The 13,117-nt window shown below is 40.1% G+C and overlaps 1 protein-coding gene across 4 annotated transcripts in view; it reads right to left on the reverse strand.

The window, feature by feature from the left end:
* The window catches only part of vtg3 (vitellogenin 3, phosvitinless), a 28,443-nt gene extending 16,502 nt beyond the window's left edge, over nucleotides 1-11,941 (reverse strand). For 2 of the 4 annotated variants that reach the window (XR_005707558.1, XM_040128159.1), the window contains exons 1-27: nucleotides 11,873-11,941; nucleotides 11,172-11,192; nucleotides 10,923-11,074; nucleotides 10,010-10,261; nucleotides 9,740-9,901; nucleotides 9,473-9,621; nucleotides 9,208-9,358; nucleotides 8,671-8,828; nucleotides 7,612-7,777; nucleotides 7,369-7,494; nucleotides 6,945-7,163; nucleotides 6,285-6,502; nucleotides 6,105-6,202; nucleotides 5,900-6,024; nucleotides 5,722-5,823; nucleotides 5,498-5,617; nucleotides 5,169-5,358; nucleotides 4,962-5,049; nucleotides 4,660-4,845; nucleotides 3,932-4,070; nucleotides 3,654-3,822; nucleotides 2,641-2,750; nucleotides 2,463-2,549; nucleotides 1,832-2,038; nucleotides 861-1,006; nucleotides 409-547; nucleotides 170-283 (exon numbers count right to left, since the gene is read on the reverse strand). Coding sequence is in view for 3 of the 4 variants with exons in the window: in XM_040128159.1 (XP_039984093.1) it covers nucleotides 176-283; nucleotides 409-547; nucleotides 861-1,006; nucleotides 1,832-2,038; nucleotides 2,463-2,549; nucleotides 2,641-2,750; nucleotides 3,654-3,822; nucleotides 3,932-4,070; nucleotides 4,660-4,845; nucleotides 4,962-5,049; nucleotides 5,169-5,358; nucleotides 5,498-5,617; nucleotides 5,722-5,823; nucleotides 5,900-6,024; nucleotides 6,105-6,202; nucleotides 6,285-6,502; nucleotides 6,945-7,163; nucleotides 7,369-7,494; nucleotides 7,612-7,777; nucleotides 8,671-8,828; nucleotides 9,208-9,358; nucleotides 9,473-9,621; nucleotides 9,740-9,901; nucleotides 10,010-10,261; nucleotides 10,923-11,074; nucleotides 11,172-11,192; nucleotides 11,873-11,912 (3,828 nt within the window). In the remaining variant the exon portion in view is untranslated. Of the gene's footprint in view, nucleotides 1-169; nucleotides 284-408; nucleotides 548-860; nucleotides 1,007-1,831; nucleotides 2,039-2,462; nucleotides 2,550-2,640; nucleotides 2,751-3,653; nucleotides 3,823-3,931; nucleotides 4,071-4,659; nucleotides 4,846-4,961; nucleotides 5,050-5,168; nucleotides 5,359-5,497; nucleotides 5,618-5,721; nucleotides 5,824-5,899; nucleotides 6,025-6,104; nucleotides 6,203-6,284; nucleotides 6,503-6,944; nucleotides 7,164-7,368; nucleotides 7,495-7,611; nucleotides 7,778-8,670; nucleotides 8,829-9,207; nucleotides 9,359-9,472; nucleotides 9,622-9,739; nucleotides 9,902-10,009; nucleotides 10,494-10,922; nucleotides 11,075-11,171; nucleotides 11,193-11,872 lie in introns of those variants that run through there. The other 2 variants (XM_040128161.1, XM_040128160.1) reach the window with 2 other exon arrangements.
* Nucleotides 11,942-13,117: the final 1,176 nt, after the last annotated feature.

Genomic DNA, 13,117 nt, shown 5'->3' on the forward strand with positions numbered 1-13,117 from the left:
ATGGCACAGCTCTCTGCTTGTTTTTGCTCATCTGCTTTCTATAGAAATATGTCAAAACAATCCGTTGCCACACACATGCACACACACACAAATTATACAGTATTTTAAAAAGACCGAAAATTCTATTAACATTCAATTAAGCTCAGTTGAACTGGTTAATGTAGCTCACCGGTTTTTATGCACGTCCAGATCCATCTATTGTTGTGTTTCTGATGTCGTGTTGAAACTCCTGAAAACTGGCAGGCGGTAGTGGAACTGGAACAGCCTGGCGGTAGACTGTATACTAATGACAAGACAGAAGAAAATGAAACATCTGTGTGAATGCCGCAGTCAAGATTAGTTATATGCAACACAAGGGTCTAGAAGTTTTTCATAAAGATGTAGGTATGTGGGTATATCCTGCGACACCTCTGGGAATTTAATCTTCACGTTGACGCTGTCTGCTGAGGCAGCAACAACTGATGCAGAAACCTCCTGCTTGGCATTTCTCTCGTGTTGCTGGTAGAAGCCAAAAAGGAAAGCCATGCCTGGGATGTAGCTCTCAATTCTAAGGAAAGGTAAGAAGCTCCTTTAAGAACACGTGCCAGCGTACTGTCATACAGCATACAGCCAGCATACACGTGATACATACAGTGTTACTGTATGTATCACGTGCCAGCATAATTCATTTTCGGTGATACTGTATGTATCACAGAAAATGTTTTCACCATGCTCTGCAAAGCAAAGCAAGTTGCTAGAACATGTGAATGGAAGCCTTGCTTCACTTTCTTCCTCAGCTCATCCTCCTCCGTTCTCCCCACATTTTATTTATTTACTTTCTCAACACACACTGCAAGTAAAATTTTCCCATTGAAGCTCACCTTCTGCCCATCTCTGCCATGGTTTCTGGGATCCTGCTCCAGTGTACTTTGGCCTTGACTGTTGGCTTGGAACCAGGCAGATGTGCAGTTTCAGCTCTCATTGACATTTCATAGGACTGACATTCAGCTCCCCATCTGATGTGTGCCTGGACCAAACACAAGAGATCAATCATGAGGGGAAACTCTACAAACAACCGTCCCTCCATCTCACATTTTTAATTGCTTAACAGTGAAGGACGATGCTAGAAATGATTGGCCAGTGTGACATTTCTTTCTAAAGCTAAAAAAGGTATTATACAAGAATGTGTCAGCTGCACACATTGAGTGTATTTGTCCATTTAAAGGGGAGTCTAACATCATTTATCTTTTTATTATCTACAAATTCCATGAACAACCCAAGCCAACAATAAATGTATCCTACAAACTATTCTCCGTGTATGTACATCCTAACATAGCTCATGTCTCCATGCAGCAGAACTCTGCTCATGTCTAAAATTTATTAAAACCCCGTAACAAGGCCATGCCATGTGGTTACATGTTCCTTCATTACCATGAACATGGTACTTTATTCCTCTACACTTGTCAACGTAACAAGGCAGTGTAAAGACGCCCCTTTTCACACGTCCCAAACTCTCCAGAGATTGAAAATGCAGTCACAGATTTGTTAACGAATAAACTACACTGGCAATTTTCCTTGTAATTAAGGAATGTGTTCCCCAGTGGAATGATACAGCTCTTTTATGTGGTTGCAATGGCTTTTGGACGATAATGGAATTCTTTGGTACAGAGGAATAAAGAATATTTGAATCTTTGGTTACCCAGCATCCGATTCTTGCAAGAAGGACAAGTTCAGAGAAAGTGCAGATAATCACATAAACTATCGACAGCATTCCCTTTAAAATCCTCCCGTTTTATAAACCAAGAGAAATGTAAATAACTCATCTGCTCTTTCCTGTGTGTTTGATATCTACCTTTGCTTCAGCACGGGCCTTCACAGTGGTGTCCATGCACATCTTCCAGTTGGTGTCTTCTCCAACCTGGGACACAATCAGTTGGGTGTTCTGAATATTTGCCTCGGCCGTGTAGTACACGGCTGCATCGTAACCCTCAGGCTTCTGGTTGCCACTCAGGGCAAAAGCTTTGATGTTGAACGCAGCTTCAGGTGTTGATTCCCAGCCCTAAGGAATGGCATAGCAAGCAGTCCATTAGACTGTAATGGCTTTGTGTGCATCATGTCCAATATGTGGAACATGTGAGTATTGGTCATCTTATGTCACTCCAGTGAATTCAAGTGAATGTGCATCACTGTGATCATGGTTAGTATCCAGTGGGTGTGATGGACAATGGGGTTGGGGACTCTGGGAGTCAACAAGGCTGAGGGAACAAGCAATATTTGCTGTATATGTCAGATGAACCACACTTATATGGTGCTTTCTTATGCACAAAAATATCTGCAGTCTAAATGTGGTTCACTTCTTTCATGGTATCATGAATCACAGATAAAACATTTTACATGATTAGATTGCTCAGCACAAACTTTTTTTTTTTTTTTTGCAGTGAAACAAATTTTGGGTCACTCTCTGTGCAGCATGTTTAGCGTACTTCTGTTAAGCTGTCATGAGGGCTGTGATGAGATCCTCTAAGGCTTGAGGCTGAATCAGAGGACAGACGTACACGCCGAGTGGCTTCCTGTAAACACAATTTAGGAACAGGAGATTTTGATTGGATACAATGCAAGAGCAGGTGCAGAGATAATACGATGCAATGGGTAACCAAATACCTTGGAAAGCCTCCTCAGAGTCTCAAACAGCTGGAGTATGCTCATTGGATGTGTGCTTGGGCCGGCATTAACCTCAAAGTGGATTTTGTCAACAGCTTTGATTGCGTGGGCTAATAAAAATGCACAGGCTACGTTAGCAAAAAGTTAAGAAATAAATGTACTGCATAATAATAATAATAATAATAATAATAATAATAATAATAATAATAGCTTCATTTGTATGGTAACTGTTAAAGCACAAAGTCAACAAAGTGCTTCACAGAATAAAAAATAATAAAACACGTACAATTACATTATCAAAATCAGCCTTGCAACAGATACTACCATTGTGAGGTTTATGATGTTTTTGTGGAGACTCTCAGGAAAGTTTTTATTCAGCTCTAAGTCAGAGCATGATGATAACAGCATCCGTTTTGCATGGTCCATTATGAAATTACGTTACATTGATAATTTCGCAAAAATTGTGCCCATCTTTTTGCAGTGATGTAGAAGTGTTCTCCGGGGTCCGTCAGTACACTGTGACATCACTGCTGGGTGTGGTTACAGGTGTAACAGAGCTCGCTTCTGACCACACCCAACCACGCCCCTTAGGAAATCTGAGTGTGTTCAGAGGTGAAACAGGCTTGAAACTTTTTATTCAGCGTGCGCAGCGAAGCACTGCGTCTCGGCCTGGTGTTAAGTTACTCTTACTAATACCAGAAGCATAACTTTGATGAGGCAAAAAGGCGCATGCTTTCCCATTCTGTTCAAATCACGTGTCATCAAATTGAAAAATGATGCTACAGCAGTGGTATCCATGCAGCAAAGACAGTGCAAAAACAAATGCCTCCTGAAGAAGCAATGAGGGGAGAAGGTGCTCGCACACACTAATAAAACGCTGTAATACTGGGTGGCAGCAATGTTTGCAAATTGGGCAATAAAGTGGCATTTGAACTTACATATTTCATTTAGTAGTGTGTCTCATGTAAGTTTTTTCTCAGCACTCTGTGGTGTAATGCAGTGGGCAAGCATACCTGGGACTACTTTGAATGCCAAGTGGGTGTATCCCAAGAAATAGTACAGAGGGTATTCCTCATGATAATACTCTCTCCTTAACTCAGATTCCACACAGACACCTGCTCCATAAATATTACTCTCGGCGCACCTTTCGGCTCTCGGATGCCAGGTGTCTGGTGGCACCATCTGTTAGATTAGAAAAAAAAAAAACACAAGGATATTAATCTGTTTTGAGTTCAGTTAAATCCTCATTAGTTGAACTCCAACAGTAATATCCTAAAGGTGTTGACTGTACCTGATCAGACTCAGGCCTCACAAAAGCGGGGCCCATGTGGGCAACTTCATCATTGGAGTCAATGGCGTTGTGCATCATTGGGGTCATTTTAGCCAGAGCTGGTTCTTCAGTGTTTCTGGAGACTGCATACACATTGGAGCTGTTGGTTGGAAAGGAAAATAAGAAATCTTAAACTTGGCATATTGGCTGCGTTGTGGATAGCATGTATAAAACTCAAAGCATAAAAGTGTAAACTGTAACATAAACACTATACATACGAGGTGATGTAACCATTTGATTCCAGTTAGGTTCAGAATTGATTCTTAATTCAACATCTATTCTTAAGTCGATAAATAAGTAAGCGGCACTATTGCCAGGCTCTTCCTCCAGTGTAGTGTGTCACAAACCATTCAATCGTGTTTTCAGTCCACTGAATTACAAGTAGTGCTGGAGTTTGGTGCTCCACTTCGCTAATGCTAGTCTCTGGGTGATGGTGTAAAATATTACACTTTTGTCCTACTAAGCCTTTATATATTATGATTCTTATCTACTGCATATCTAAAATGGGTTGAAATAGGCTGCTTGCACAAATTACCTGAGGGATGTTTTTTTTTTTTTTAGTGGGAGTCTCGTTTGTGTTGCTCCATCAAGAGCTGCACTGCACTCTTCAAATCGATTCAAAATTGCAGAGAATAAAAATCATAATTCCTAAGCAAGTCCATTTTTTTCCCCGCACCCTTAAAACATACCTGACTGAAAAGATTTCAGACTCTTTTTTGCATGGAGGAAAGTCGAGTTCAAACTTCTTTTCTCGGACGTTGATCTTGGCAGAAAACTTCCATGGAATAGCGAGAGGACTTTTGGACTTAAACTCAGAGCCACACTGGAACAGTTCTGTGTTGATCCCATAGAAAACCCAAAAATCCTTTGTGTAACTAAAAAAGGAGAGGTGAATTCAGCAGTTTTAACTTGACCGTATGAATATAAATGGTATACAAAGGCAATAATATGAATATGATAATAATAATGGAATATGAATAAATATTTTTACCCAATAAAACCATCAGTCTCCAGTGAAATTTCAGAAGTCAAGAGTTGTCCAAGACGTTCAGTCAATGGTGGATTAACTGAAGCTTTAGCTACACAAAACATAACATTAATAACGGTTTAGATGTAATAAAATTAAGTTTTTTTAGTAACTAATCAATAATAATTACATTTGCAGGGTGGTCATATGCCAGCTGATTCGTCTCCTCACCGTTAACAGTGATCCCATTGATTGAGTCATAATATTTGCTAATCTCTAGCGGGAGACCCAGGGTGGTAGCTTGGAAGTAGCGAACCTCAAAGATCAAGAATGGCTTGGTCCGATGCCATGATACTCCCCTCTGTAAATTCTCAATCAAAGCCCACAGAGGGCTTTCTTTCCCTGCAGAGGGACTGGCAGCCTGCAAGTAAGATCACAGGAGAGCAGCATGTAATAGGCTTTGTAGACCATTTGACAGTTAAATACTCTTTGTTGGCTGCACTGGCTTTAGATATAAAAAATGGGTCGTTACTAGTGTTTCTGTTCAGTTATTCTCTCACCCTGATGATATTCTGAATGAGCTCTTTGTTGATATTGGCAAAGAACCACTCTTGTCCAGAGGCGCGTGAGTAGGCAGAGAGGACTGGCTTATCGCTGGGCAGAGTTTCCCAGTTTTGAAGCTGAAAGGGACACAGCCTAGTGGTCACCCAGACGCATACAGTACGTTGATGAATTGTAGCGCAGTTGTGACCTTTTTGCCTTAAAGTTTCAATCGTATGCTCACCACACTGAAAATAGCCTGGAAGTCACTGAAACTCAGATCTCCTTTAAATCCTGGGATGCTGTTACCAAACAACTCCTTAATTCCGTCAGCACGGACACCCAACTGTAGCATGCAAAGAAAACATGATTACCGTTCATGACTTCAGTGCAAGTGTCAGTGGTAGTGTATCACTCTGTACCTCCAGTAGCTGCAGAATTCTACCGATGAAATAAAATTTTCCTTTCATCATGATTTCAGTGGGAAAGATGTTTGTTGCACTTCTTAGCATGAAGACTTCTGTCGCTGTGCCAATTAGGAAATCGTCTGCATTGGGAAAACAGTAAATTCTCATACAACTGTCTCAGAGAAATCTCAGGGTTCCAGGAATCTATATTTAAACATACCATTAAACCAGTCCATGTGCATTGCTTGGCTGTAGTGATAGCTGAGACGACCAAATTTAGGGGCCAGGATTTTCACAGCTACATTGCAGGCAGTCGAGCTATTGCAGAGGCCACAAAAAGGGATTATGACTCATTTAACACAAACACTGAAATACAGCGCTTTTTTACAGTCATACTCACAGGAAGTGATTGTCTGGGGTACTGGATCTGGCGATGCTTCTCAGGTACGAATATGCAAAACTAACGACATTGAGGTTTTTTTCCTGCTGTAGATGTGCAGTCACTGTGGACACCAGAGCCATCGATGGCTTGGTGTCAAATAGGATCATGAAGGCCAGCATGCGGATTTCAGGGGGAAGGTTATTTTGCAGGAACAGAGCCACGGTGATGTCTTGGACCTGAAAACACAAGTATTATAATTATTAGACGTTCAGAAAGCTCGCACATTCGACCACCCACTGCTAAGGTAATTTCTGGTCTGTTCCAACACAGCCACCATCATTTTCTGAACTTGAAAAGGCAGATAACTGTAAATGTGGATATAAATAAGAAGATTATGTACCTCCACAGTGTGAAGTTTACGCAACAGTAGCAAGAATCAGAAATTGCCATTTTGACATGATTGTTGAAAATTACTACTCTTACCTGCCACAATGAATAAAATGAAATAAACTTTCCTGGATTAGAACTGTCTACAGCTTTGTATAACTGAACTTTTAACCTGACTATGAAACACATGCAATTACCATAAACATGTTTTGTATAAAAACCAAGTGTATACATAGCTGCGATAAATCTAAAAGTCCTCTAATCTTCTTGCATGTTATTTGCTGTCCTTACACTGTGAGGGTCTCTGGCGGCTATGAGTCTCATAGACTGCACAGCAGCACTCAGCACAGGAGGTGGCAGATCCACAGGGGTGGCAGCCACGCCAGGGAGGAAGCGCATGATGGTTTTAATGCTGCCTGGATGGCCTGCGTTCCCCAGAGCTTTCAGAGCGATGACCATGTCTGCCTCACTGCCATTCCTCAGAGCCTCCACGGCCATGTCCAGCAGTGGCTAGTACAGATGTGAAACAAATATCAGTTTTTAACACATTTCTATTCAGCACATTCGAATTTTACATTCTAATGTGCTGCCGCTACTCCCTCAGTCAAACCACATATGATAACAACTTATGATTGCTGCTTTTAAGGGTTTTTGTTAAGAATGGCTGTCTCAAGTATTCATCAAAGGGAACTGATTTTTGTGTTATTTTGATTACCTGAACAGCAGTAACTGGGCAGGGTGTATAATATGCACAGTGCTTGTACACCAGAGAACCATAGGAAAGCACCACAGTGTGCCACAGATAGATACTGGATTTACTGAAGGGCATGTCCAGGAACATCTGCAAAAACAGAGGCAGGGGCATTTTGACATGACCTGGAGAAAATCTTTTGTAGAAAGTGTGTCTGGTATCATTCTTCAGCATACAAACAGTTTCTCCAGCTTTACATTAACTCACTTTAGCCATCTCAACCAACTCAGGAATAGCTTGGAGATGGTTAATAGCCAGCAAAAGGGTTTCCAGAGCTTCAGTTGCAGACACATCTGCAGCCTGAAACCTCGTTTCCAGGAACTTTAGGATTCTGGCATCGGTGACCTCAACAATCATGTCCAAAAACCAACGTCTAATAATTGAAAAATGAGAGAAAATGGATTAATCAATACTGAAAATGAGGATTATGCTTCAGATAAAGCAAAAAAGCAAAAGGTAAATGTGTGGAAAACAAGGTCAGATGTCTCTTTTAATTGCGCTTGTAAGATATGAAATAAAATCTGTCTCAGTCTTAATGAGCAGGGAAAGCAGCTTTCACTCGTCACCTTTCTGTCATCATGCCTCACATGATAATAAATCATTAATCAGTGGTAATGTACCAGACTAAATCCTTCCTGAACAAAATGCGAGGACACTCTTCAATTACCTAATCAGCTGAAGTGGATCAGTATCAGATTTTAGAGATGGCCTGGGACCATTTGTTCGTCATCTCATGATGCCATGATGAAAAGCCCGGTTAAGGGTGAAGATAATCTGTGAAGGATTTTCACTTGGAGTCTTAAGTACAATGTTCTCAGTGGGTTCAAAGATATCTTGATAAATTTCACTTATAACTTTTGAATTTAAAACTTGCTACAGTAAGGAGGGCGTCGTGGGTAACCGTAGGACACAGAGACTCGCAGAGGAGCCTCTTTGCAAACCCCCCAAATCTCAACAATGCATGGAGCCGACCTGCGCGTCAAGCAAATTGATTGGCTGCTTCATTTCCTGTCAGCCACGCAAACCTATCACGCGCATGTTGGCCAGCATGCAGCCCAGAGAAGCATAATTCCACCTTTATTCTTGTTAGAGTAAAGATCGAGAACAGGAGCAAATGAAGAGCCTTTTTCAAAGGCGGTTCAGTTGTCTAAAAACTGGCCACTTCCAAATTCAGTGGCCGAATTCAATGTTATATTCTTTGTGTCGTCGGCCAAAAATGACCAGAGGTTCATATTTTGTGTATCGCAGTAGGATAACGCTTCTTACCTGTGTTCTTCATTTCCTGCAAACTGCTTCCACATTTCCTCTAATCCTTCATAAGGCATCACTCGCAGGAGCTGATACAGCTTTATAGTATCTTCAGTTGATGCACTGTCAATCTGATAACTGTTAGCCTCGGCCAGATGCTTGATCAATTCAATAGCCTGGAAAGAAAAATCAGAGGGTAGAGCTGCTGAAAAAAATTAATCTTACACAAAATGATTCTTAGACATTTCCAGAACTCATTAGCATACAGTATGTCACTCTGTTGTTTCGTCCTCAGTGCACAAAATTATGCAAATTTCCTTAGATTTAGTCCACTCATAAGAGATAACCAATGTTTTTCATTTCAGCTGATTTCAGAAAAGGAAACTGATTTAATACATTTTAATAATATCTAGGAATTTATGGGATTTCATTTAATTTTTTTAAAAACTATCTTTGTATATATTCTAATGTATCTTCGTGTAACTTTTAGAGTGCTTCCTGTTCCTTTCTGGAAAGATTATATGAAGATGCGAGTTCTATGTAGTACCTAATTACCTTTGGTACTGGGTCTTCCAGGTTCTGCATCAAAAGGGGGATATTAGCTCCGGCATTGACAAACTTGTAAACCAGGCTGCCCTTGCTTTCCACTGGCCCAAAGGAGGCGGCTCTCGCTGTGTCACTCACACCGATCAGCACCATTTCCTTCCTACAGGAGAAGTTATTTAAAGCAGCTGATTTGTGTAGCAGACAGGCATTGTGATTGTGGATGAGCAGGCATAATTTGCGGATGTTGTTTTGTTTTTGTTTTTTTTTGTCTTACATGGCATACATCTTGAAACTGCCGCCCTTCACATTGAAGGGACTGAAGTGCTGTCGCTCCAGGCCATGAGCCCTGGTGATGAGACCTCCCTCTGCTGTTGGTTTGACTGTGTAAACATATCTCACTGTTGTAATGATAGATTCCCCTCTCTAGATTGGAGGAACAATAAATAAATAAATAAAAAAAAAAAAAATCGAAAGTAGATCTGACTTTTGTGTTTAATTAATAATTGTAGAAACAGAGGCATCTGCAGCGAGATAAACAGACCTGTTTGGAGACTTGATCGAGCACAGCAGTAGCCATTCCCCTGTAGATGGCTGCTTTCTCCTTGCAGTTACTGAAATCCACAACCTGAGTGATGGTCATGTCCTTTGTCTCCGCGTTTTCTTCAGTAGCGTAGTTACTCTGGCACTTGCCATGGATGCCAACCTACAAACAAAACTAAATCTTTTTCATTTTACAGTTTTATTGAAGATGTGTGTAATAAATGAAGACGATGCAGAACAGAGCAGTTTCTTTTATCTGTCGGTGACTTACCTCTTCCAGTTCATAAATCCTCTGTGTGGTCTTGACAGTGACTTGGAAGAAACCCAGTATCCCTCTCACAATGTTTACAACAGTGTCAGAAATCTCAGCAGAGGCGCGGATGTCACCAACGTGTCCGCTGGCGTAGTCAAACACGAAGGGTTTGACGAGCTGGGCGGCAAGACGTCGGGTGAGCTTTGGGGAGGCAATAAAACCGTTTTTCCCCGGGAAGCCGTTGAACTCCTCGAAGGCCAAATCTGAAACCTTTGAACCAGAGATGGAATCAAGCAGATTCATCCCTCAAGTGCCGCATTGGAGAGTCAACATGAACGGTCTCTCGTTCTCTGCTCAAAGCCATGTCAGATGAAACACAGGTGAAAGGTGCAACTCAGCAGAAGAGGACAGGAGTTATCTGTGCTATTTGAACGGATTATTATAGCTGACTTTACTGTAACTACAACATCTCCAACAGAGTTTGCCGACAGCATCTGTTTGACTGAAAGATGTGAAAAAAGGCTGCTGTAAGGAGCATAGACACTATACACACAGTGTTGCCCAGCTGTTTGAATGCAAATATTTGTAACAAAAAATTTCCAAACTTTCATCACTTTCATAAAGAACCTCAAAAGTTTTCAAGTATATGTAATTTATAACGTTATCCACATGACTTTGGCTTCAGAACCCTGTACAACCTTTCGACAGGTGTTTATTAAAATGACTTCCAAATAATTTATGATACATGAATAAATGATATATGACAAATCATGTACCGCCAGTTACTTTGCTTGACTAATGAATCAGACATTAAATTAACTAATTAACAACCTGTCAATGTTAATGCTGCGCGACTCAATTAGATTATATCCAACATGTTTAAACAAAATATTCCGTGTAACTTTCTATTATCCTCTGTTCTCACTCTTACCTGAAGGATGAATGTTTGCGCAGAAACACCAGCGATCTTCACCTTGCACGTCATTCTCACACCAGACTCAGCAAGGTTGGGAAGGGCGAGTCCAAAATTCACCACTCCCTCATATTTGTACTCGTAGGTCTTCTTAGGGTTCAGGCTGAGCTCTGCAATATGTTCCAAAATTAAATGTCATCTCACATCGTATTTTATGGAAAGTTTTTGAAAGATCCTTTTTAATTTTATGATGGCGACAAAACTCACCATATCGGGCACTTTGGCATGCTGAAAGAATGAAGTCAAACATAATGTCAATATTAGAACTTTTTGAATGTATGAGCGCATTCTTTACAAATTGAATATGGTTTATTTATGGATCTACTAAAAGCTAGGGTAAACATGTAAATGTGGTGAGAACGCTAATTTCCAACATGTTAAAAGCCAGGCACAAAACATGTAACAGTAAATTAAACCGTAAAATCTTAAAAAACAAATTACATTAGTGTAAATTCTACCGAAAAAATAAATTTACACATAAATACAACAATTTGATGACTAAAGAAAAAATTAATTAATAACCTGTCATCTTAGTCCATAAATGATTCCTGACTCACCTCTAAAAGTCCCTATTTGTGTCATCCATGCCTAAATCACTTATGGTGGTGATTCATGATTGATCAATTGAAAATATCTATATATCTATATCTATATATTCAAAATATCTATTTTAAAAAGTATTTCACTTGTTGAATGGTGGAATAAATTAAAAATATATGCACTAGAAAAAAAAAAAAAAAAACTAAAAATAGTTAAATCATCCCCATTATGAGTCAACTGCAAAATCTCTGAAACTGAAGTTAAAGGATTCTCAGCATGGACTGTGCCACGATTGTTGTGAAACGGCAAAACAGTAAGAATGAAGCTGCTGCAAGAAAAATGAAATGAATGAAGCAATGAAAACTTACTGGCCAGGGCCACAAAGCAGTAGAGGAGAAGACCCCGCATAGTGAAACTAAGGAGTGGAAGCAGTGACTGCAGATTCGTCCTTTATATACCAGTGTGAGTTATCACTGGGGACTGACTGATTTAAAGTAAACACATGTTGTCTGCACTAGAGCCACGTTGACCTGTGACATTGTCAGAATGACACAAGTGTTAAAGATAGCTCTCTCAACAGTTTCTTGTGAAAAATAAATGAGTGGTTGTGTAAAATTTCTAACATAAAAAAAACTACCACTATTACTATTAATGATTGTGCTTAAAACATTGAGATTATATCTCTGAAAAGAATGTCATAGTCTTTGTATCTGTAAGTCATGGGAGAAATTTGTGTCCAGTGTTTTCCAACATAAACACAGAACTCTGGCTTGTATTTAAAAAAAAAAAAAAAAAAAAAAATTATATATATATATATATATTTATATTTGAAGCTAAAGTCTCATATTTAATCACTGAAAAATTTGAGTAAACAAGTTTCTCACAGTTGAATGGAGGGATAAGCCCAGTGGGATCTAAATCTATTCCCTCAGTGAATCCCAGCCACATGGACTAAAGGCAGAGAAGATTTTGGCTGGTTTTACTCTTTTTCTTCTTGAATACTGGTGCAAATCCAGGTCTTACATTTTATACACTGTCCCCTGGCGTCACAAAGCTCTCCTCCTCGATACAAACAAAGTCAAACAGCGTGGAGAATCGCTGCTCTTCATCCCAATTTTAAACATGTGCCTCAGCCTGTTTATATGTGCAGTTCCAGGGTGATGACATCAAGCAGCAATCAGCCTAAGTGTCTCTTCTCTCTGTCTTTTAGGGTTATGTTCAGATTGCACAACACAGGAGTCCTGCGTGTAATCATACTTTAGGATTCCCTCAGCTATTGTAGCTCTTTCATCCTCGGCTTCAATTTACCTGACCATCTGCTTCCTTTGCTTTTCATTTCGGCATCAGCCTTTAGAGGGCTCCAATGTCACATCTTTGTCCTAAATTTGGATCAATAAACCTGGATTGTTCTTAAAATTACAAGACAAACAAAAGCAATAAGAAAACCTATGGAGATCAGTAGGGTTTATTCATGTCGTGATCTGAGTTTTAGCAACACCTTTGTCTTGCAAATCCAGACCAGTTTTTACAGTACTGAGGCACTATGAAACTCCCCCCCAGGTCTGGTAGGGCTGTTTGCTGACTTGTTGAGTCGTAGTCAGATCTTGATGTAA

Source organism: Xiphias gladius, chromosome 6 (assembly GCF_016859285.1).
Source record: "Xiphias gladius isolate SHS-SW01 ecotype Sanya breed wild chromosome 6, ASM1685928v1, whole genome shotgun sequence".
NCBI classification, from domain to species: Eukaryota; Metazoa; Chordata; class Actinopteri; order Istiophoriformes; family Xiphiidae; genus Xiphias; species Xiphias gladius.